The 21,755-nt window shown below is 48.8% G+C and overlaps 7 protein-coding genes across 7 annotated transcripts; 1 reads left to right on the top strand and 6 right to left on the bottom strand.

Moving 5' to 3' along the window:
- Positions 1-889: 889 nt before the first annotated feature.
- On the bottom strand, positions 890-2,007 carry VC83_07276 (uncharacterized protein; the record flags this gene model as incomplete). The annotated part of the gene is made up of 4 exons (XM_024470852.1): positions 1,673-2,007; positions 1,424-1,527; positions 1,012-1,374; positions 890-962 (listed from the first exon to the last, which is right to left on the bottom strand). Exons 1-4 carry the CDS (start codon positions 1,718-1,720, stop codon positions 890-892), a joined length of 588 nt encoding a protein of 195 aa, XP_024322001.1. The 5' UTR covers positions 1,721-2,007.
- A 540-nt stretch (positions 2,008-2,547) lies between these two features.
- VC83_07275 (uncharacterized protein) lies at positions 2,548-2,874 on the bottom strand (the record flags this gene model as incomplete). The annotated part of the gene is made up of 1 exon (XM_024470851.1): positions 2,548-2,874. One exon carries the CDS (start codon positions 2,872-2,874, stop codon positions 2,548-2,550), a length of 327 nt encoding a protein of 108 aa, XP_024321885.1.
- A 45-nt stretch (positions 2,875-2,919) lies between these two features.
- Positions 2,920-3,237, bottom strand: VC83_07274 (uncharacterized protein; the record flags this gene model as incomplete). Its single annotated transcript, XM_024470850.1, has 1 exon — positions 2,920-3,237. One exon carries the CDS (start codon positions 3,235-3,237, stop codon positions 2,920-2,922), a length of 318 nt encoding a protein of 105 aa, XP_024322002.1.
- Positions 3,238-4,049: 812 nt separating this feature from the next.
- On the top strand, positions 4,050-5,729 carry VC83_07273 (uncharacterized protein). The gene is made up of 5 exons (XM_024470849.1): positions 4,050-4,552; positions 4,715-4,819; positions 4,876-5,218; positions 5,300-5,470; positions 5,527-5,729. The coding sequence occupies exons 1-5, from the start codon at positions 4,358-4,360 to the stop codon at positions 5,565-5,567; spliced, it is 855 nt and encodes a 284-aa protein (XP_024322003.1). The 5' UTR covers positions 4,050-4,357; the 3' UTR covers positions 5,568-5,729.
- VC83_07272 (uncharacterized protein) lies at positions 5,730-6,668 on the bottom strand. Its single transcript, XM_024470848.1, has one exon. The coding sequence runs from the start codon at positions 6,362-6,364 to the stop codon at positions 5,930-5,932; it is 435 nt and encodes a 144-aa protein (XP_024322005.1). The 5' UTR covers positions 6,365-6,668; the 3' UTR covers positions 5,730-5,929.
- Positions 6,669-13,692: 7,024 nt separating this feature from the next.
- VC83_07271 (uncharacterized protein) lies at positions 13,693-14,100 on the bottom strand (the record flags this gene model as incomplete). The annotated part of the gene is made up of 1 exon (XM_024470847.1): positions 13,693-14,100. One exon carries the CDS (start codon positions 14,098-14,100, stop codon positions 13,693-13,695), a length of 408 nt encoding a protein of 135 aa, XP_024322007.1.
- A 1,991-nt stretch (positions 14,101-16,091) lies between these two features.
- Positions 16,092-19,074, bottom strand: ATM1 (mitochondrial ABC transporter). Its single transcript, XM_024470846.1, has 2 exons — positions 16,577-19,074; positions 16,092-16,478 (listed from the first exon to the last, which is right to left on the bottom strand). Exons 1-2 carry the CDS (start codon positions 18,630-18,632, stop codon positions 16,378-16,380), a joined length of 2,157 nt encoding a protein of 718 aa, XP_024321896.1. The 5' UTR covers positions 18,633-19,074; the 3' UTR covers positions 16,092-16,377.
- Positions 19,075-21,755: the final 2,681 nt, after the last annotated feature.

Below are 21,755 nucleotides of genomic sequence, written 5' to 3'. Positions count from 1 at the left end.
CTTCTTTCCTACCTTTCATGCTACAATATTTAAGGAGGGTTCCGAGGTGCTGGACTTCTTCCATTTAACCCTAAGAGTGTGGTCTCTATACTTGATCTTAAGTTAAAGACACTAACGCCTCTAAGCTCCCGCCTAGGTACAGCTCAACTTAGGTTTGTTAAACACTAAATAACCTAATTAAAGCCTCATTACAGTCTACCTTTATTAAAACCAAATTGCACATCATCAAAACAGCTCTCTAATCTCAATTTACATAGTTGTTATGATAAAGTGCGTCGCTCGCTTGGATGCGTCGCTCGCTATACATGTACGTTATGAATATAGCCTAGTATTCAAGTTTATATTCGAATTGCTAACCCTAGGTATACTGTTTAGAAAAGTTGCATTCCTCTTTAGCATTGAACTTCAAACGTGAATTTATTTTTTGTGACTAAATGTCAGACTATATATTCTAATACTCATCTAAAACCCCATTCCCAAATAGCAAGTTGCAAATGTTGCTCATCCCATGCGTATCCCAAAATGCCCTCTTGGTATATAATAAAATATGTCTATCGCAACACCAGCCAGCTCACACCCTCATGCGTTGACTCCGGCCAAAAAAAAAGTCCGCCCCACTCAAACCTGGTTGTGACGGTCCTAAAGGCTGGCATCACTCTCATTTGCTGTCTCCCGCCTCGCACTCCGTTGATCACTTGTCATCTCCCATGCTGGCACAGTCGTCTGCTCGAGGCCCTGCTGCTTAAGGGCGCGGAATTTGAAGTTCCCCTGGTCCCACTTTCCACCGAAGGCGATACCTAGGTGGAACACGCTCAGATAGATGCAAGCGATTACGACCATGGCGCTTTCGTGGATTATAAATGTGACTTCGTTGTTTGCGAGTGCGCCGTTAAAACCTTGGTATAGTTCCGCAGCGCAGAAGATGGAGCGCACGAAGGTGGTCACTGTAGCGATGGCAAGGCCTAGGTAGTGTTAGCTAGGCACGGTAGAGGAGTGACAGTGGGCAAGTACAGATGAGAAGGCCTTCCATTTGAAGGTGCTGCGGACGGAGATGGTAGAGGAGTTGACTTTGTGGGGTATCGGCGCAGACGGAAGGCGAAGTCGGTACAGAGGAGCATGAAGACGACCTGGAAGATGAGACCGGCGATCATGATGCTAATCCAGGTGTGTTTTGCGCTCATGGTGTTGGCTGTGGCAGTGAGGCCACCACCGCCGCCTTGGTCGAGAGAGAGAAAGTCACAGCTGATGAAGACGAGGGTATAGGTTCTGGGCTTGATTCGCGAGGCACCTTCTCCATACATGACGATGCCGGCAAGGCAGAGGTAGATCGAGGCGGTCAGGAGAGTGGGGCCAATGGTCCGGCAGATGAGGTATCTGTGATAATGTTAGACCGGATCCATATACTTCTAGGGTGGAAGCTTACTCGAGGAACGGATTGAATGTAAAGGGATTATAGTGCATCTGAACACGCCCGACATATCCGACGATGTCAAGGAGGAGACCGCCGAGCATCCCGGCCATATAACACTGTGGCTGTCAGCGCGGCGTTACAGACCCTGGGATATAAGCAAATTCGTCTAGGGGGTCTTCATGTCAGTAATGACGATCAAGCTTCCCCAAGGTACCTAAAGGTGATCGATCTATGAGGTCCTGGGAGCTGAAAACATCTTACCATGTCGCCTGATGCCAAATTTATCTTGCCTGTGGAGTATGATAACATCCTGCAAATCGAAGACCCAAATGGGGAAGGATTCGCTGATGAACAGGGATTCCCGAGTCCATACCAAAACTACACACGCCTGGTCCATGATTAGTTTGTCCAATCAGAACAGGAAGCGAGGCTGTTGGAATTTCTCATCACCAAAAATAGTGACCTCGTGGGAGACGACTGGCCTAAGCTTCGCCAATTTCTTGGTATCATCGTCGAAAGGTACCGTTTAAGGAAATTCCCGGACGGACACAGTGAAGCCTGGATGCTTTAATGTGCTGCGGATGCTTAAATGCTGAAGGATTCGGTTTCATTATCAGTGATGGTATCCATGTAGCTGGAGTTCATTGGCGTACTCGGTCCCTTTGGCGTTTTGCAAATATCAGTTTTATATCACAGCCTGAATCAGACTTTCTTATAGGCGTAGAAACGCATAAATGCACATATCATCCTAAATCCGATCCTGGCTTCCTCTAGCCCCCGACAGCTCCTGTCATGTCTCAGCCGTAGGATCCTTAATCTCGTAGCTTCGTGTCTAGCCTTAACTAGTAGTGGTCCTGCCCTCATTCGTTGCTCTATGAGCAAACTGACACAAGTGGGGTCCTGCCATGTCACAACCGTAGGATTCACTAATTTCGTAGTTTATCTCTCGCTATACCTCAATTTTAATCGGGGCCGCGTTCAATCGCTGCCTTATGCGTAAACCGTCACAAAAGTGCTCGCTCTAGCGCTTACTATATGTAAGCTGACTGCAACGACAACGAAGGGCCAGAACGGGGGAGGTTGCCTCTGTGTTGTCTAAATGTGTTTCTATTTCGAGAAAGGTGTCCAGCAATGCTTCAAAATGGGAGCAATGGATACGACATCCAATCTGCCATGATACTATATATGGACATTTCAGTAACGTATCTTTTCCAATTGGACATCTTCCATCTCCGCTTGTAGCATGTTATCCAAGTTTTCAGCTCCCATGTCGATGCCAAAGAAATCGTCCATCTGTTGTGGTATGTGCGGAGTGTAACTGGCTGAACTCGACTGGCTTCCGCCGCCTCAATAGCCATGGAAGCTGCCGGTGGTATTGGTAAGCTAGCGGGTCTTGGGGAAGCTCTGAATGAGCTTGCCGCGCTTCCAGTAAGTATAGAAAATATCACGGCGCCCGTCAGCATCCACAACCTGGGTCACTAATTGGCTCGCAACTGCCACTGCTTCCTTCACAAATCTAAGCATGTCAAGAGAGTCGCGGAGGGGGTTTCACTCGAAGCTGTTGTTCCGCGAGCTGCAACGGAGAGCTTCGACGCGACGATCATAGCCACGCCGATTTGAATCCACTCTGAATTGGACATTGCCAGCTGGGTGCGTGCTGGGAGTGAAATGAAATAGGAAAGTAGTGACTTGGCCGATATTAAACCGGCGCATATGATATCAAGTCGCCACGCGGACGACGATATAAATCGGGGAACTTCTGATTCCGTGCTTCTATCGAGGAGGGCTATCTGATAAAGATTCAGCTCCACAGCGTGGTATTGCATCGCTAATAAATCTATAAAGGTTGGGACCAACAGCAAGTTGGAGAGACTGGGTATATACGCGTGGCCGGCTATAATAGTGGCTCCTAGAGTTTGGCGTCGTCAGCACAGTGCGGTTACATATTGGAGAATACATACCAAGCAAGATAGATCAGAATGCCTTGAAGAAGCTCAATTGAAGCTTCTCCACCAAAAATCATCCTACTACTAGTCGCCATGGTTGGAGTCTCTTTGCCGAGGGGCTCTCCTTGACAGAAAGGCGGGTGGCCATTACTCTTGAAATACAGGACGTGAGATGCGTGCGAATAGCTGGATACGTGCGAATAGCTGACGAGGTCGGGACGAAGCGTTACGTAGGTTTATATTAGCCAGGCACGTAACACTTTTGAAGTGCATGGGTCCCGCCAATTTTTAGAGCTCACGACAAAACTTTCTGACCTGCTTCATTCATGGTTGAGTTAAGGTTGTGGAGCCTGACATTGGTCAATGGTTGACAGTTCGTATGTCAGTCAGCACAGCCACGCCCATGATTTAAGTTCAGACCCGCATTTTTTTTTTTAAAAAAAAACGTCTTTGCGCTTTCAAATCCTTCGGTGAACTTATCTTGGTAAGAATATTGAGATTAATTGAAGCCAATATTGAGGCTGTTTCTGACTTCGGCGGTGTGTACGTACACAACACGTGATGTAAAATATTATGGCAAAGAACTTTTAACATCAGGTCACGTATTGTTGTAGTCACATGATCGCACGTGATCTCCGTACGGATTTTCAGGAATACATACATTTATTACTCAACACATATTAATGCCATGTGCCCGTCACCAAGCACGTGACTAGTTTGTGGTTACAATTAGCGCCATACAACTCTGTATTTGTTGTACCACACTTGTATACTCCTCGAGCCAATCAACGATGATGAAGATGTCACTGGAGATGTCGATGCACGTCACTTATTATCAGATATACGAATATGAGAACTTTGGGAGCTGACAAACGACCGTCATCACTGAACAGACAAAGTTATATCACTCTACTTGAAATAGCTTCCTGTCATAAATCACGCTTCTTACTTCCGCTAAATACAATTTAGACTCAACGCATCACCCATCCCACTCGCCACCATGTCGGACCTCTACGCCAAAGTCAACGACCACTACTCCTCCCTCGCCCGCGAGGACATCGCCGTCAACGAGGAGCACATCCGCAAGGTCGCCCTCTCCTTCGGCTACAATCCCGCCGATCTCAGCAGCATCCCCGATGGCGCCAACCTTGGTGTTAGCTGCGGGAACCCGCTTGCCATCGCCGGGTTGAAAGAGGTGAGTCTCAGCTGCATTCTTAAGCCATTTCCCCAAGCTCCTCCCGTCCCCAGCCTATCTACGGCCCGACCTCTTCCCCCTCGCTCTTCCCTCTCACAATATCCACAAAGCATTGCCCATAAACGACCCCAACATAAGAATGCCAAAGCTAATACCCCCCAGGGCGAAACAGTCATCGACCTCGGCAGCGGCGGCGGATTCGACGTCTTCCAAGCCGCCACCAAAGTCGGCCCAACGGGTAAATCCATCGGCGTCGACATCAGCGACGTAAGCCTTGTCCCCCCCCCCCAACATCAAAAACTGCCAAAACTAACCCCCCCTAGGACATGCTCGACCTCGCCAACAAGAACCTCTCCAAATCCGATCTCAAAAACGTCTCCTTCGTCAAAGCCCCCATCACCGCTACAACCCTCCCCTCGGGTGACGCAGACTGCATCATCAGCAACTGCGTGATCAACCTCGTCCCCGGCGCTGACAAGGCACTCGTCTTCTCCGAGATCTGGAGGTTGTTGAGGCCGGGGGGACGGGTGGCTGTGAGTGATATTCTGGCGAGGAAGGAGTTGTCGCCGGAGCTGAAGGGGCATTTGGGGTTGTATGTGGGTTGTATTAGTGGTGCGAGTTTGGTGGGGGAGTATGAGGCGTGGTTGAGGGGGGTTGGGTTCCAGGGTGAGTCTCTTTCGGATTTTGATTTTGATTTTGTTTGGGTTATTTGGTGGTTGTGAGAGGGATGGTGCTGACGAGATGTAGATGTGTTGATTGTGGATAAGAAGAGTGATCTTAATATCTATAAGGAGAGGACTGATGCAGAGGAGAAGGGATGTGACGCACCGGCGGTGGCGTCGTCGTCTTGCTGTGGGACGAGGATCCCCATCACGGAGAAGGCTGATGTTGCCAACATTGACTTCAATGAGTGGGTTGGTAAGTGGCTTCGCACTCTGTGACATTGGTGTGATGTGGTGCTAACGTGGGTATAGGCTCCTTTGAGGTGTATGCCGTCAAGCCGGCCGATGCTTAGATGGAAGTGGAATACTGTCGATGCCCATTAAATGCCTTCATAGACGAATATACGAAAAATTCCAAATGATGTCCAGTAACCAGACCATCGATGCGATGGCATATAATTCACGCTCGTCAAGACACGGCTGCAGAGTAATCGCTTTTGCATTGTTACTCTTCTCGCCCAGTCCTATCAGCCGGCTCCCCCATAAATACTCCAATCCCTAAGAAATACGAAAGAAACGGACAAGAGGCGTCCAAGAAGGGGCATCCCAGCCTTCACCGCTACCATATACAAAAAATCGTGATATAAATCCCCCTTCATCATAAGTCGTAACGCGTAACGCATAATCCTCGCCGACCCTAACATACAGCCGTCTCTCACTGTCCATCCTCCCACCTCGCCTCCCTCACAACAGCCATACTCCTCCTCTTCTCCTCCGCCCTATTTTTCCCCCAATTCCTGCTCCACCTCCTCTGCGGCGCCCCCATCTCATTCCCCGCCTCAACCCTTGTCTCTATATCCGCCGCGCTCTCGCCCGAGAACACCATCATGGATCGACGCTTCGCGGCCTTGGCGGTGGCGCTGGCGCTGTCGAAGGCGGTGCTGGGGGTGGCGGAGCGGGTGGCCGCGCTGCCCATGCTCTGGTCGCTGCGGCTGCTGGAGCCGGTGGTGTTGGAGGAGGCGTAGACGTACTCGCCGTCGACGTAGATGGCGTCGGAGCTGAATGCGGTGCGGCGGTTCTTGCGGTTGGTGTAGCGCTGCTCGAGGCGGAAGAGCTCGAGCTTGGCTTGGATGCGGTTGATGAGGCCCATGGTTGGGGAGGTGGTGATGGGTGAGGCGGGTGAGGTGAGGGCAGAGATGAAGACGAAAGAAGAGCACCGATGCAACAGTGGGAGGGAGCAAGAAGATGAACGTTGAGAAAACCACTAAAACCCCCCCCTCACCAACGTCTCTGGTTCGTGTTCTGACCCTGTCCTGCCCCTTGTCCCTTCCCTGATTGCTGTCCCCTGCACGCACTCCATGGCACGATTGCCACGCATACCCACGGGGCTGCCCACCTGCCCACACCACACTGTCCACCTGCTTTATGCGGAGTTGTGGGTAAATCGACGCCGCCATCACCAGCATCGCCAAACAAAATCCCCCCCATACCGAACGGATATCTATCCACCCGTCCCCTCCGTCCCCTGCCCGCTTCCCCCTGCTTCGCCGTGGCTCGCCATCCCCTATTGAGCGCGCTAGAAGGGCCGAAGACGCGGTAGGGGTTCCGAGGGAGATGCTGTTTTGGGTTGGGTGTACTTGTATAGTACGAGAGTTTATGTGGGCAAAGCAGTATGATAATATGTATATTGTAAGTAGAATTAAATGGAGTCCGTGCCAGCTGCAGCCATAGCAGGGATGGAGTAGAGGAGTAGAGGGGGTCGTTTTATTGGTAGACGTCGTAGCCCCCGACGGCGGCGAAACTCTCAATCCTCAGCCTCCGAAGGCTTCTCTAAAAGCATCGATAGCCAATCAAGCGCCACCGAGGACTCTCATAGAGGAGCCATACTTGCCCTCGAGCTTCCATGCGGAGCTCAGATCTACCCCATCAGATACGATAGGGAATGGTGTGGAATAATCAATATTAGCGATTAGCGCCAGTCGAGCAGATTACGGCATCCACGGGGGCGATGAACTAACTCCATCTGCGGTCTCAATACCGTCTTTTGTAAACCGCTTAATGGGCGTCTGCAATCCACGTCCGTGACCGCCCATAGTGATCGAGGTGCTTGACGACTTTCTGCAGCTCTGGGACAACTTGAATGCCACTAGCTCCATTTCCTATGACAGCTACAGACTTACCAGTGGGATCGAAGTTTGGGTCCCAGTTAACACCCGTCGCTACGTTCTGGTGCTGTCGAGAGATGGCGAGCGTTCTTTAGCAAATATGAAATCCCTCCTCAAGGTAGTCTTACATCATGGAAACAGAACTTTTATTTAATACTAACAATGTCTAGCCGACGAGAACGTAGCAGTATACGCGCCACCCATTTATTCAAGTCCTGCCATGGATGTCCAGCCTTTCGAAAATATCCAAATTAGCAGCCACATGACTAAATCCTTCGAAGAAATTATCCTCAACACATCGACATACTTATTATTGAGTATAAGATATGTGCGTTTCGATGCATTTTCGTTATAGCTGCTGTAGGGATTTATATGCTTCTTATAACTGTGCTGTGGGTGGCTAGTGTTCCTTTGCCTGGCCTGCCTCGCACTGAGTCTGAAGAGCTATCTGCCGTGTTTGTCCTCCTACTAGGACAACTCCCACTCATCTCTCATCGTATGGAGAATGGTTAATTTCGAGTTTGGGGCTACACCCCCTCTGTTTGCTAGAGTCTGTTCTGGAAGGTTTGGAGTCAAATATTGCAGTGCATATTTTATGGTTATCATTGCGCGTCCTATACTGCTTTAGATTGACCCTTACCACTTCCATTGAGCCCCGCCTTCTCTGATGCGTCCTTAACGTACGGCGGATCTTCTTTGAACACGTCATACTTGTATGCGCTTCCCGTATGATCACTCCTCAAATGAGCCTGTCCCGACCTATAAACCTTCTCTCGGGCCCTCAATCCATAGTTTGACTCCTGCGGATAGATGCTACGTCTAAGTTACGTAACTCAGGGACTAACAGGTCTACCATATCTTTGAATGTCACCGGTGTAGTCACATAGCCAAGATTGAAGCCATCAACATCTTCTTCAGCCACCCACCGCTCGAGTTCATCTGCGACAGTTTAGGGCGATGTTAAAGTTCAAGTAAGTGGGGTGGTCCGAGAAACGATGATGATTAAGCAAACGTGGCAATTCTAATAGGATCAAAAAGGCTATCAAAGGCAGTCTCCAGACCCTGTAGCATGCCAGCCCCACCTGTAAGATGGGTCCATCGAACGATAGTATGGCTGTTGTTGACAGTCATGCACGGGTTTATGGTGTTAAGGGAGTGCGTGTCGTTGACGCAAGTGCGTTTCCGTCCTACCCCCAGGGCACCCTCAGAGCACAATTTGTGAGTTTTCCTGTCTTTGTCTTTCTACGTTTTGCATTGATGACTATTATAGACGCCCTAGCTGAGAAGATCGCGGATTTGATTAAAAATGGGCAGTAAATAAGCAGTAAATGAGCAACGATGTACAGTGTTCGGCGGATCGTATCCGGATCTGATCCTGAGCCCTCACGGGTAAGATCATGATCCGTCTGAGGTCTGACGGATAGATACGGGTTATATCCGGATCTTCAGGATAATGAGGCTTAAAATATAAAAATAGAATAGATAAAATAACTTATATAACTACTCTTCCCCCTCGTCATCAGCGTCTTCGGCTTCACTTTCTTCAACCTCTAGTATATGACCCCAATCTCGTAAACAGAGTAAATATCGAAGCGTTTCAGGAGAGAGCCTGTTCCTTTTCTTCGTAGGAATATCAGCTCCATTACTAAAGACCCGTTCTGATGGAGCTGATGTTGCAGGAATTGCCAAATGGTCTCGAGCAATTGCAGCTATAATTGGATATTGATATTGCTTTGCGGATATCTGTTGCTGGACCTGGCCGGGGCTCAACAAGCCAGCGCTTCCATTCTGGTTCTTGGTAAATACTATGAGAGAGATATAAATCGTCGTTGGAGTCAGGTTCTGTAGGTAATTGTGGTAAATCAGCCTCAGTTCCCTTTTCTCTTCTTCAAGATAGTATTGGCGGTCTCTATATTGAATAAAGACGTCGTGGAACTGCTGCTTAACCCTATTCCATTTGACTTCTTCAGTACTGCTTGGCCAAAGTCTGTTGAATATGTTAAGATTCATACGTGGATCGCAAATTGTAGCTACCCCTGAATGACTCCATCGTTGATTCGTAGCAAGCGTATAGTACTCATTAAGCTTCTTATGAGCAGCGATACAAGCTAGGCCGATCGTTGACAATATACCAACTTCCTTCTGTAAAGCCTCAAGCTTCTTTATCATCTTTAGATACTGAGGAATTGCGAAGTTGAGCGTTGGATATAAGCTTGCTTGTAGCTTTTGCGACGGCTTAACAAATATAAAGAAGAAATTCTGAAGAGCGTGGAGCGTTATCCAATCCTCTGGTGTAGGAGCAATATCTCTCATACTTAGATCCATTTTCTGAGTAGCACAGATCGCTGTAATTGGTGTCTGTAGCTTAATAGCTGTTGAAACCATTTCGTATGTTGAGTTCCACCGGACTGGCATATCGAGTGATAGTTGTAGCTTCTTAAGACCAGCTGCTATAGTCTGCTTTTGAAGAGCATCTTCCCATTGCCTTCAATTTCTGAATACATAGATATGTCTTCGTAGCTTACCAAGAGTATTCTTAACTTCAATATTACTATCGAAGCTTACTGGAATCTGCGCAGCTACCTGCTCACACCGATAACTCTTAACTTGCTCAGCAGGGGCTGCTTTTAAAGTCTTAAGAGCATCTTGAACAGCAATATTGATAATATGGGCTATGCATCGTACATCTCCTTCCTTGACTCTAAACGTCCAGGGTTGTTGTGTTGTAACTTCCTGGTCTCTGGCTATTTTCTCATATTCCGCAAGCATAACAGTATTAGCTGAGGCGTTATCCCTTGTACAGGTAAAGACAGCTCCTGTAATACCCATATCGCCCGTTACAATTGCTAATTGTTGAGGTACTTGGCCGGATATCAATAACGACAGATGCATGGTCTGCACGGAATTATACAGACTACGCTGCGATTTGCACACTGGATCAATGATAAATGGCAACAGAAATCTAAAGTACTTGACGTTGTACATCTTCAAGAGCCTATCCATAGCGGTGAAGCTGATGATATCGCCGCCGCCGTGCACGTTCTTACAGCTCCCGGTAGCATAACTCTCCTCCCTTCGAAAGAAGGATACAAACACAACACCGATGCTTCGAAGCTATAGTCTGATGTCTGTCCAAGCAGACAATCGGGCTGCACCGTGTCCCATGCAAGTTGGCCGCCTGAGGCTCTTCTGTCTCCACAGTGCCCATGGTATTCTAGTAGGGCTAACCATTGCCATTACTGTCACCATGATCACTGTGACCAATTGCTACTATTCGCCATTTGCATTTATGCATTAGTAATGGGCGGATACCTCAGATAGCATCCAAGGAACCATATTAACAAACTCGGCGAATGCCCGATTGTCTGCTTGGACAGACATCAGACTATAGCTTCGAAGCATCGGTGTTGTGTTTGTATCCTTCTTTCGAAGGGAGGAGAGTTATGCTACCGGGAGCTGTAAAAAAGTGCACGGCAGCGGTCATGCCAATAAGCATAGCGTGGAATCTGAGCCCCTTGCCGCCCCAAGGCTGAATCTTGGGTGTCACACGAAAGAGATGACATCCACAGAGAGGACTAGATCGTGCAAGGCCTCCTATGGTGATTTTCAGCATGGAACGTACGTTCGATATCACAAGAACGCATGCCATGTTGCCCAAACCAGTGTTGTAGACCAGCACGGCCTGGTAAGAGTTCAAGTTCAACGGTAATTTCTCAGAACGAGTCATGCCGAAGCAATCATCGAACACCCGTCATGCTCATATCCAAACTTACAGTTGCCAACTATCCCCCTTCCCAAGATCCAATCCCACTGTGGTTCTCCCTAGCACATTCCACCTCGCGTCGTATACCTCCCAGCCTACTATATGAGCGATCTTTGGTAATTGCTATCCTCCGAAAGCCTACCGTTCCAGGCTATACATTCGCCACGGATTATGACGAAGCTGAGAGAAATTCCTCTCGGTGAACTTCAACTTCTGAGGTAGTAATCGTCGTGACCAAACTTTTCGCTTCGCTCAAGGTTGGAGTAAGCAACATGCGCCACTTCACGCGAGAGGAAGCAAGTTGCGCCAACTCACAACTTGCATATGTTTACCGCTACTCTGTAACAAAACCTTTACCATAGCCACACGTAGTATTTTATATAGTAATTCAATCCAATTTATTTAATGGAAGAGACTCCACTATCAAATGCCTGTAAATGGCTAGCAGAGAACCCCTCAGAATCTGTGACTACTGCCAGTCGACTTTTCAAGGTCGCGCGATCGCCAATACGGTCGAGTATTGCCCGAGCAGCTCGACGGCAGCAGCAAGCTCAGCAACAGCAGCTACCCCAACACGGGGGTAAGAATAAGCTGCTATCTACTGCGCAAATTGAGGCTCTTAAGAAATGGATACTTGATGTAAGGATGCCTCCATACCTAGATACTCGAAGAACCTGTCTCAGAACTGTTACGGTCACTACAAGCATGGAATCTGACTCGGTGGGGTTTCGAACCAGTAGAGGAAGACATAGCGAGTTACACTATAGTGGGGGACGGTAAGGGTGTAGGGTTCAGGGTCGATGCAGACCTGTTGCAGTGGAAGGTTCAGGGCTAGGGTTGGGATAACCGAGTCGGGCCCGTTTCGGGTACTTAAGGAAACAGACTCAACGGGGTTCCCCCTTCATCTTTTTTGTATCCTTCGTAGTAGACCTATAGGATAGCATCCGTTTAGCCTCCGACTCGCACTCTCATATGCTATTACTGTGAGCTGGGTGCCCTGTGTCCTTACACTTGAGCAGTATTACCTAGGGCTTGGAGCTACTAGGAATATGATATTTGCCGCAGTCTGCAAACTCCGGAGCCCACAGCCCCCGCCATCACAGAGTTGGCTTACAAAATTTATTAAAAATGAGCTTCAAGAATACCACTTTATTACTACAAAGCCAATTGCGCAGCAGCGTACGAAGGCTCAAGACGAGCCTACTGTTACTACTTGGTTTCGCGACTACCTAGTTTGTACTATGGCGTAGTATACAGCCAGAGTCAATTTGGAATATGCAACTGGCTTCCGGGTAGGAATCCCAGGTGGTGAGCGGGTAATTGTACCGCTAGTAGCAAAAGAGCTCTACACCCCAAGCCCTGAAAATCGTACATCTATTACTATCCTTGAGGCTGTGTCTGCTGTTGGAAAAGTCATACCGCCTGTACTTATTATTCTGGGCAAAATTCATATGGATTCTTGGTACCACACCAACCTTGAAGGCACAGAGCTCTTCTTGCTCTCCGACTCTGGATTTACTAATAGCCAGCTTGCTCTCCGGTGGCTACAGCACTTTGCGCAGCATACAGCTCAATATAATAATGGAGAGCTGAAGGTTCTACTGCTTGACTCTCATGTTAGCCATACAAGCGATGATTTTATCATTGCAGCTGAAGAACACAACATTATCATATATACCTTCCCATCACATCTTACACACGTTTTACAGCCAAGAAGCTGTGCTTGCAGCTATAAGGCATATGGATATTACCTATGACCTCCAGTCCTTTATGCGGGATCTCACTCACATGCGGGAAGCAGACCTTTAAGGAGTCTACTATAATATCCGCTTTTCAGAAAGCTGGTATTTGGCCGGTTAGCTGTGCTGTAGCTCTTGCAAAACTACGTACGTACTCGCAGCCTACTATAGCCTACGCCTATACCTACTCTACCAATCCGAGTTTCTACACCTAAACCCACGACTTTTAGGGGGGTAGAAGAGGGGCTACAGCACTGGAAACAGCGGGTTCCGAGGGGCAGAGCTACAGGAATTGGCTTACCGGCACTGAAGAGGTAGTAGTAGCCGGCCAACTCCAGGAGCTTGACCTGCGTACTGTACGGCGGCAGGTCGAGGAGTCCAAAAAGCGGGCAAGCCGAAGTAGGGCCCGCCTTCAATTTGGAGGCGAGCTCTCTGCTGACCGAGCCCACGAGCTTCGGGCTGAAAAAGCTGATTGTTTAGCCCAGAAGCTCCAGGCCAAAGAAGCCCGGATAGCCCGCCAGGCTATCAACCGGGCCCGCAAACAGCTCCGTAGAGCTGGAATTGAGGCCCGGAAGCAGGAACGCCTCCGGAAAAAGAGGGTGGCATTCTACACTAATGCCAGCCTCCCAATTCCTCTAGAGTGGGAGGACCCAATTCCTGACCCGGAAGCCTCTGAAAGTGAGGGCGAGGAGGAGTATGAGATTGCGGGCGAGTGTGGGAGCGAGCGTGGGAGTGAGGATGGGAGCGAGCGTGGGAGTCAAAGTGATAATTCAATAGAGTAGGCAGATTATGTACCTTTACATACAAATTACTATTGGCTAGTACTTACTCTCAAAATCGTGAGTTGGCGCAACTTGCTTCCTCTCGCGTGAAGTGGCGCATGTTGCTTACTCCAACCTTGAGTGAAGCGAAAAGTTTGGTCACGACGATTATCGATATCCTTGATATTGTGAAACCATACGCGGCTGGACTTTCGCCACCACTGTTCCAGGCCGATGACTGTAACGCCAGCCATGATAACAATGGCATAGTTGAATAAGCCTGCATCTGCATTTATGGAGCTGTTGCCATACTGAGGGGCGCAAAGGACAGCAAATGCAAAGCCGTTCCAGATGAATGTAATCACAGCCATCATAACTCCGAATCGGCCGAGATGGAAAACGCTTGGCTTGAATGTTTTTCCTTGTAATGAAGGCGCGCAAAAAGCCGACAAGGCCATACGCAGCAATGGAGCCTGCTGCCGATGTTGAAGTCAAGCTCATGAAGGCTACCTGCGACGGCAGCTGGGTGCACAATAGGAGAGCGGCAATGGTTGCGATGAAAATGACAGCATTGTGTGGCTGTTTGCTTTTCGAGACTCTGCAAAGCGACTCGCTGAATGGAAAGATGGAGTCTCGAGCAATTGCAAAAACAGGTCGGGGGGCTGTAACAATGGAAATAGACGTATTGAGAATGGCTCCAATCATGGAGATAATCGTGGCGACAACGTGTGCACGCGGACCTAAGGCTAGGGCGTACATGTTGATGAATGGCTGAGGAGCCGCGGTGTCGTAAAATGTATCGATAGGAGGCATGCAGAAAAGGAAGACGAGAATGATTGGAAATCCGCAGATCGCCGATGCCACTGTAGCCCAAAAAACCCCATTTGCGGCCACTTTCTTCGCGGAGACAGTCTCCTCAGCGACATGGCCTGAAGCATCTTCCCCAACAAGGCAGCTAGAGACAAGAAACCAAGACAAGACCCAATTAAGGACGGGGCTGGTGTGACCTCCATTGTAGGTTGAAGTGAAGACGAATTCGGCTGACTGGAATCCGTATGTCTTGGAAACCCCCATTGGCAACCAAATGAAGTTGAGAAAAATATCAATCGCGATGACTATCACGCCAGCACGGAAGACCCATGCATAGGAGCGCGGAGGTAGAAAGTTCATTAAAGTTGCGATGGCTAGGAAAAGTAGCGAGAAGGCCCATGCCACCGCCCTTGCTTTCACATCCGAGGTGTCATGGGGGAAGGTCGTATTAGGATTGAACACAACCACCTCAGACACTAGATAGTTAGCAACACCAAAAGAGTCCGCTGCAAGGAAGGCTGTCCAAGCTACAAGAGTCCAAGCTGCTACCATGAAAGACATAAATCTCCCTAGCTTTCCACCTCCCCAGGACTGGAATGCCCAGTAATAGATGGATCCAGCGGCTGGGTACGCAGAGCAAGCCTCCGCGAGCGTGGCAGAAGTAATAATGGATAATATACTTCCTGATATCCATGAGCTCCATCTTTTCGCAAAATTTGTCAGTATATTCTAGACCAAGCGGGGTAAGATAGGTGTCGACCTACAAGGCAGCTGTCCCACCATTGCTGAGAGCAATGTAAAATAATACCCTGATGCCGCCTATGCAGTACAACGCCGAAAAGGAGCATGCAAAGTTATCAAAGGAACCCCAGCCACGTGCAAGAACTGACTTGTAGCCTAGTTTCTGCAAATCCAGATCATCTTTATCCTCAGACAAAGACGTTGAAGAGTGCGGGGTAGCAGGATATTGGCCAAGCTTTTCGGGCTGGCTGGGCGCGTGTGGCCTGGAACTAGCAGCAGCAATGCCTTCTTTGGTTATAGGGTGCAATTCATCCATCTTAGGTCGGGGGTCATCTTTCATGACTGTTTTCGTGCTTGCTTGTAATTGAACGAAAAATGCGAATAATTGGTGTAGCAAATTTTGATATGAAGAGCCCAGTTTTAGAGATGGGACGCACGTGACTTGGCACATTACCCCTACACAGTTTGTAGGTCTGTATACCGCTAGGCGGTATATATATGGCTTCGTAGGCGTAGTTTACTCAATTAAGTCGCCAAACTCCAAATTTGTGCTCAACAGTTCGACCCTACTATTCCCATCATCGGCTCGTTGTTGGGCGTGAATGCTTTCATATATCGTTTTAAACTAGCCTTCGGGTAAGGGCTAATTTGGATCCTATTTGGGTTGTCTGCCCACTCGAGAGTGAGCTTTTTGCGCATACAAAGCACAGAATCCAGAGCCTACCAGGAGGATATTCCGGACAGGGTGAGAGTTAGTGAGATACGTGGACTATGTCGACGATTTGAGGTACGATAGAGGCGGTAGGTAGCCAATAACAGTTAGCGGCCGGGTTCAACCATCTTGGAGTCACGAAAGATGAATGTGGGTGCCGGGAGCTTCTTATAAAAATGAGTTCGAGGTGACTGGTCAATGATTATAGGCTCGGTCTGTATATAAATGATACCAAATGCATGCCTTATGCTCTCGCCATGCTATCGCAGCAACGACAACCCCAACGTACTGGGTGCAGCGATGCCGGCACCATAGTTTTCGCTATAACTACAGTATCATTACCATACCTCTATTGCCGCCCGTTTGGTCGCAAAATCGCTCTGTCCACTGCTGTTGTGCAGCTCCGACTCTATCTGTAGTCGTGTATCTCTCTCTTACACCCTCATGCCTAAATGCCCCTCTCCCATACGCCTCACTTACCCTTACCGGTCCCATTCCCTTCAGCCTCCTCGACAATATCCTCCACAGCCACTTCATGCTCGCTCGTCCCATGTTGGAACAGGGTTTCCTGGGCTAAATCGCAATCGTCAGCAAGGGCTTCTAACCGGCACACCCAGATAGGCCAAAAACATCCCTCCAAACCAACCCAATATGAAATAAACCAAACTTACCACTCCACAACTCCGAATACACCCCGTCTGTATCAATCAACTCGCTGTGGCTTCCGCTCTCCACCACATTCCCCTCCTTCAACACAATAATCTTATCACTATCATAGATTGTCCTCAACCGATGCGCTACAAACACGCTCGTCCTATTCTTCTCCTTCAAAATTCCATTAATATTCTGCATCAGTGCCTGCTCCGTATGCGTATCCAGCGCCGATGTCGCCTCATCAAAGAACAGCAGCGGCGGGTCCTTCAACAGCAGCCTCGACACCGCAAGACGCTGCTTTTCCCCGCCCGAAATCATCATTCCCCGCTCGCCGACCATGGTTTGGTAACCGTCCGGGAAAGCGGAGATGATATGGTCGATGCGGGCGCGTGCTGCCGCGGCACGGACTGCCTCGGGGGGTGCAGACAGATCGCCGTAGCGAATGTTGTGCTCGATGGTGTCGTTGAAGAGCGGTGTGTCTTGTGGTACGACGCCGATGGCTTTGCGGAGGGAGGCGAGGCTGACATGGCGGATGTCTTGGCCGTCGATGAGAATGCGGCCCTCTTGGACGTCGTAGAAGCGGAAGAGCAGCTTGAGGAGGGTCGACTTGCCGCAGCCGCTGGGGCCGACGATGGCGACCTTCTTGCCGGCGGGAATGGTTAGATTGAGGTTCTGGAGGATGGGACGCTCTTTGTTGTAGGCGAAGGTGACGTTTTCGAAGACGATCTCCCCTCCGCTAGTTAGCTCGAGTGGCTTCGCGTTGGGCAGCTCTTTGATGGCAACATTGACCTTCTGTAAGTTGAAAAGTGTCTCCATGTCCAGTAAGGACTGGCGGAGCTCGCGATACACTGACCCGAGGAAGTTCAATGGGACAGAGAGCTGGAACACAAGTTGGTTGACCATTACCAGGTCTCCAACCGTCAGCGTTCCCTCAGCCACGCCATTCGCAGCCAGATACATCATCCCCGTCAATGCACTAGAGAAAATCAAGTTCTGCCCGGCATTAAGGAATGCCAAAGACGTCGCAACCTTGATAGACGACTTCTCATAGCCCAGTAGAGCCTTATCGTACCTCCCCACTTCATACTTCTCATTATTGAAGTACTTGACAGCCTCATAGTTGATGAGCGAGTCAATCGCCACCGTAGACGCCTTGTTATCCGCCGCATTAGCCTGCCTCCTGAACTTCGTCCTCCACGCCGTAGTCCAGATCGTAAATGCCGTATACGCCACCACCGTCACAGCCGTGATAGCCGCAAATTTAGCCCCATACTGCCACGTCAGGATTCCGCACACTATGCTAATCTCCAGCGCCGTGGGGATAACATGGAACACCATCGAAGTGAGGAGGAAGCTAATCCCCTTTGTCCCGCGATCGATCGCCCTCGTAAGCCCGCCCGTCTGCTTCGTGAGATGGAAATTCAGATCCAGCCGCAGCAGATGGTCAAATACATTCCCCGCGACCTTGCGAATCGCCTTCTGCGCAACGCTCGCAAACACCGCGTTCCTCAGCTCCTGGAAGATCGTGGCGCCAAACCTTGTCAGGCCATACGCCAATATCATCGACCCCGCCACTGTGGCAGCCGTCCCGCCGACGCCGATGAAGTCTACGTTCATCGCGTCCACAATGTTCTTAAAGTAGAACGGCACCTGGACGTTAAGCACCTTGGCCCCGACGAGCAGGCCGAGCGCGATCCCGACGCGGACTTTTGTGCTGAGACCATGCTTGGGCCACAGATACTGTGATATCTCTTTTATAATCGCCCAATCCGCCTTGCGCTGCTCCTTATTCGACTTATCCTCGAGCGCGAGGGGGTCTTTACGCTTCGCCGGCGTAGCTGGCGAGGGCGGCTTTGAAGCTGTATCGGGTTTCGCCCCAGGAGGGACGGCGCGCGGTGCCTGCTTGCCATCGGGGGCTGGCTGGGTCTTATTCGTCGTAGGGGTATCTTTGAACACTCGACTCGTGCTCGTAAAGACGCGCTTCGACAGCGCCTCTGGCCTGGGCCATTGCCTCTGGCGCAATTCCGCCTGTGCAATGAAGCACTTAGCTCTATGCAAGCTCCGGATGATCATTTCTGAGATCCGTGAGTGGTTTCAGTAGAGTGTCGTGCTGTGAATCACAGGGCTGCGCGACACATCGTTCAGAGCTGTTCGCAATAATCCCTCATTCGCAGGTTGTTTGTCGTGTTTGCACGTTTCGAGTCACGACTGGGCACGTGCTGGTAGTTATCAACTCCTATTTCATGTCTGGGTTTGAAATACTTTAGAAATGGCTCATCTAAGATCTTATATATAGCTGACAGTAATATTAAAGCCTCGGATTGAGTTGAAAAACGGTAATACGTCGTCATGCTTCGAGTAACGTACATGTGCAAGTTAACGTATTTCACATGCGAGTTGCGCACACAACCGAGTTGCGCAACCCATTTTGCACCTAAAATCATAAACTTTGTAACTTAATACCTTAACAACCCTTTAATAATAAATTATAGACTTGGAATAAAGTCACTTCACGGGGTCGGAGCTGCTGGATTTGGCAGGGCGCGGTTGCTGCTTTACACACCCTCTACCTCTCGCTAATAGAGCGATTCAGCAGTCGTCGGCTTGACACTGCCTAATCCGGTGATGCCAAGCAGTACTAGAGTACTACTAGATTATATTAGTATTAGAGCAATAGAATCCTTGTTTAGTACTTACCATACCTCCTAATTAGGCAATATCAAAAGTTTGGTGATATTCACTGTATTGATCGGTGTAGAAAAGTTGGATTATGATCGGTCGTTAGATAATTCTCCCCTTCCAGCCATACCCCCTACGGCGTTCCCTTTGTAATCCCGAGGGAAATGACTTACAAGATTCCCCCTGGTCACGTGTGATCATTTGAGCGGGCTAACCGAGTCGAATGGGTTTCGGGTACTTAAGGGAATTGACTCACGGGGTTCTCCCTTCATCTTTTTTGTATCTTCGTAGTAGACCTATTAAGAGCCTTCACCGAGTATTACGCTGGGAAACTGAAAGGAGGAGGGCATACCTTGACAGTCTTGGGACTGGTCAGACAGACAGCGAGAGCGAATTGACTGTCCAGATTGATAACTGGATTGACGTTGTTGGTGAGGAGGAGCGACTTAATAAGGAGCGAAGTGAGGCAGCAAATACTGTTCTCACTTCGTCACAGCGGGCGCAGGATATCCGGGACTCACTCTCTGTAGCCCTTGCGGCAAAGAGGAAATACCAGAGGAATCCTCCAAAAAGTCGTGATAAGTCTATTATGTAATGGTGGGTGCACCAGATGTGAGAATCTAGCCACCCAAGGAAGGGATGATTTTACTAAGACAACACACTGTCTTAGGAAACAGAGCCAAAGGGTTGTAGCTTAGACTATTCCACAACGCAGCAATCAGGTGTGTGATGTAGTGAAGTGTAACGCTGACTTCTAAACGATAGAAGACACAGAGGTTCTCTTGCGTAAAGGTTTACTTATCAGAGGAGGCAGGGGATCAGACACAAAGGCTTCAAGTAACACGTTACTAGTATATAACAAATACTGTATTGAGTTGAGCACGAAGCTCCTATCTAAGGAAATACTATCTACTTATATAGTGGCGTCGTGCCTAGTGGACTCTTAGGACTCTTCTCATCATCCTGCGAGTCCATCACGTGCCTAGTGGACTCCTGGGAACTCACTCGAGTCCTCGGAGTCCTGGACTCTTAGGACTCTTCTCATCATCCTGCGAGTCCGTCACGTGATACTTTCGGAACTACCCGCTGCCCCTCCAGGTACCAGGGCCGGTCTCATGCGACCTCCCTCCTTCCTGTCCTGTAGTTGGCCAGCCTTCTTGTTCCGTCGTAACATGAAGTGGTTCAGACAAGTTGCAACAAATGTTGAGTCTGGGAACTCAGGGGTAAGTCAGAGGTTAACACCTCACTGACTTTTCAGAAACAAGGAGTAACAAGATGAATGCTTGGAAGCTTGGAAAAGACGTGGAAGTATGTGATAGTCTATTTACTGTATTGCCTGCTTGCCCTTTCTTAAGGAAAGGGCAATCCTATTTATGCCAAAGGAGTGTAGTTCTCTCATTTTCCATGACTTTCCATGACTAACCAGAAATGTATTAGAAATCAAGTGTGACCCACAACTAGCTTGCTAATCATGTAGTGAACGTAAGAGAATCCCATAGAACCATCTCTTGGGTTCCTAGCCTATAGGAAGTGAAAAGGAGGTCCAAGGTCAGAGTACCTATAGATAAATTATGTCATAACTTAACCAATCTTGTGGGTAACTAAGGAGCGATGACGTGTAATGAATCATAGAGGGTTGTAGAAGCTTCTAGAGCTATCGTTCATGTTCCTAGGCCTCTAGTTGGTAGAGATATGCCATGTGGTAGTATTGGCCCACCCCCTTAAGGAGGAGATTTTCTTAATAACTTGTTCAATGAGTGTTCAAATGATATGCCGTGATGTATGTAGCATAAACAGATGTAGTAGAAGAGTTTGCAGCAATCGTTGAGTAGTATTGCTTCTGTTGTTGGTGTGATAAGCCAAGATATGTATGGTGACTTGTAGGTTTGAGGAGGAGATTTCTAAGTTTGCTCTTGAGTTTGATAGCAAACTGAGTGCAACGAATGTCAGTATGACATATTGGCCAAAGAGCGCAGGAGCTCTCAGGCTTTGATGTAGACAACGACAAAGAGCTACAAAGTAATAACTGTGAGGACATCAGCTCTATCAACTTGCCTCCTTTTGAAACCTCAACGCCAGTTTATCAAATCACTTCTTCCGCTCGTGGTCAGTCAGTCAGTCAAGGAAGAAGCCGCAAGAAGCGCCTGCGAATATCTTCCCCTTCCTATAATCAAATGATCCTAGACGAGCGTTTGAATATACAGGGTGAAGACCGGACGTCAACTAGTATTGTGTCATTAGTTGAGCTTTTAAAAGCCCGATATACTCAAGGTAATATAGACTGGCAGGATAGACAGCAGGAAAGTGAGAATGGAGGACTTAATACAAGTAGTATTGAGTTGCAATTTCAGCAAGTTGATTACCAGATCCGGGAGCTTCAGGAAGGCCAGGAAGAAATCAAAAAAGGCCAGTCAACGATAATATCGTTACTTGAGCAAGCGCTTCATGGGCCTATCCGGCGAAGCATCCCAGTTGAGAGCTCACAGAACAATGGGATCAACGAAGTAAAGGGTTGGA

This window comes from Pseudogymnoascus destructans (assembly GCF_001641265.1).
Source record: "Pseudogymnoascus destructans isolate 20631-21 unplaced genomic scaffold scaffold_18, whole genome shotgun sequence".
Taxonomy (NCBI): Eukaryota; Fungi; Ascomycota; class Leotiomycetes; order Thelebolales; family Thelebolaceae; genus Pseudogymnoascus; species Pseudogymnoascus destructans.
The sequence above is the reverse complement of the archived record's forward strand: the minus strand, read 5'-3'. Positions and strand labels throughout refer to the sequence as shown.

Excerpts from the sequence above, each read along its gene's own strand:
- ATM1 (XM_024470846.1), bottom strand. The coding sequence starts at position 18,632 with ATGATCATCCGGAGCTTGCATAGAGCTAAGTGCTTCATTGCACAGGCG. Across the intron at positions 16,479-16,576 it reads GTATTCGGAGTTGTGGAGTG|CCCAGGAAACCCTGTTCCAA; the intron begins GTAAGTTTGGTT and ends ATTGCGATTTAG.
- VC83_07273 (XM_024470849.1), top strand. The coding sequence starts at position 4,358 with ATGTCGGACCTCTACGCCAAAGTCAACGACCACTACTCCTCCCTCGCC. Across the intron at positions 4,820-4,875 it reads TCGGCGTCGACATCAGCGAC|GACATGCTCGACCTCGCCAA; the intron begins GTAAGCCTTGTC and ends AACCCCCCCTAG. Across the intron at positions 5,219-5,299 it reads GAGGGGGGTTGGGTTCCAGG|ATGTGTTGATTGTGGATAAG; the intron begins GTGAGTCTCTTT and ends GACGAGATGTAG.
- VC83_07272 (XM_024470848.1), bottom strand. The coding sequence starts at position 6,364 with ATGGGCCTCATCAACCGCATCCAAGCCAAGCTCGAGCTCTTCCGCCTC.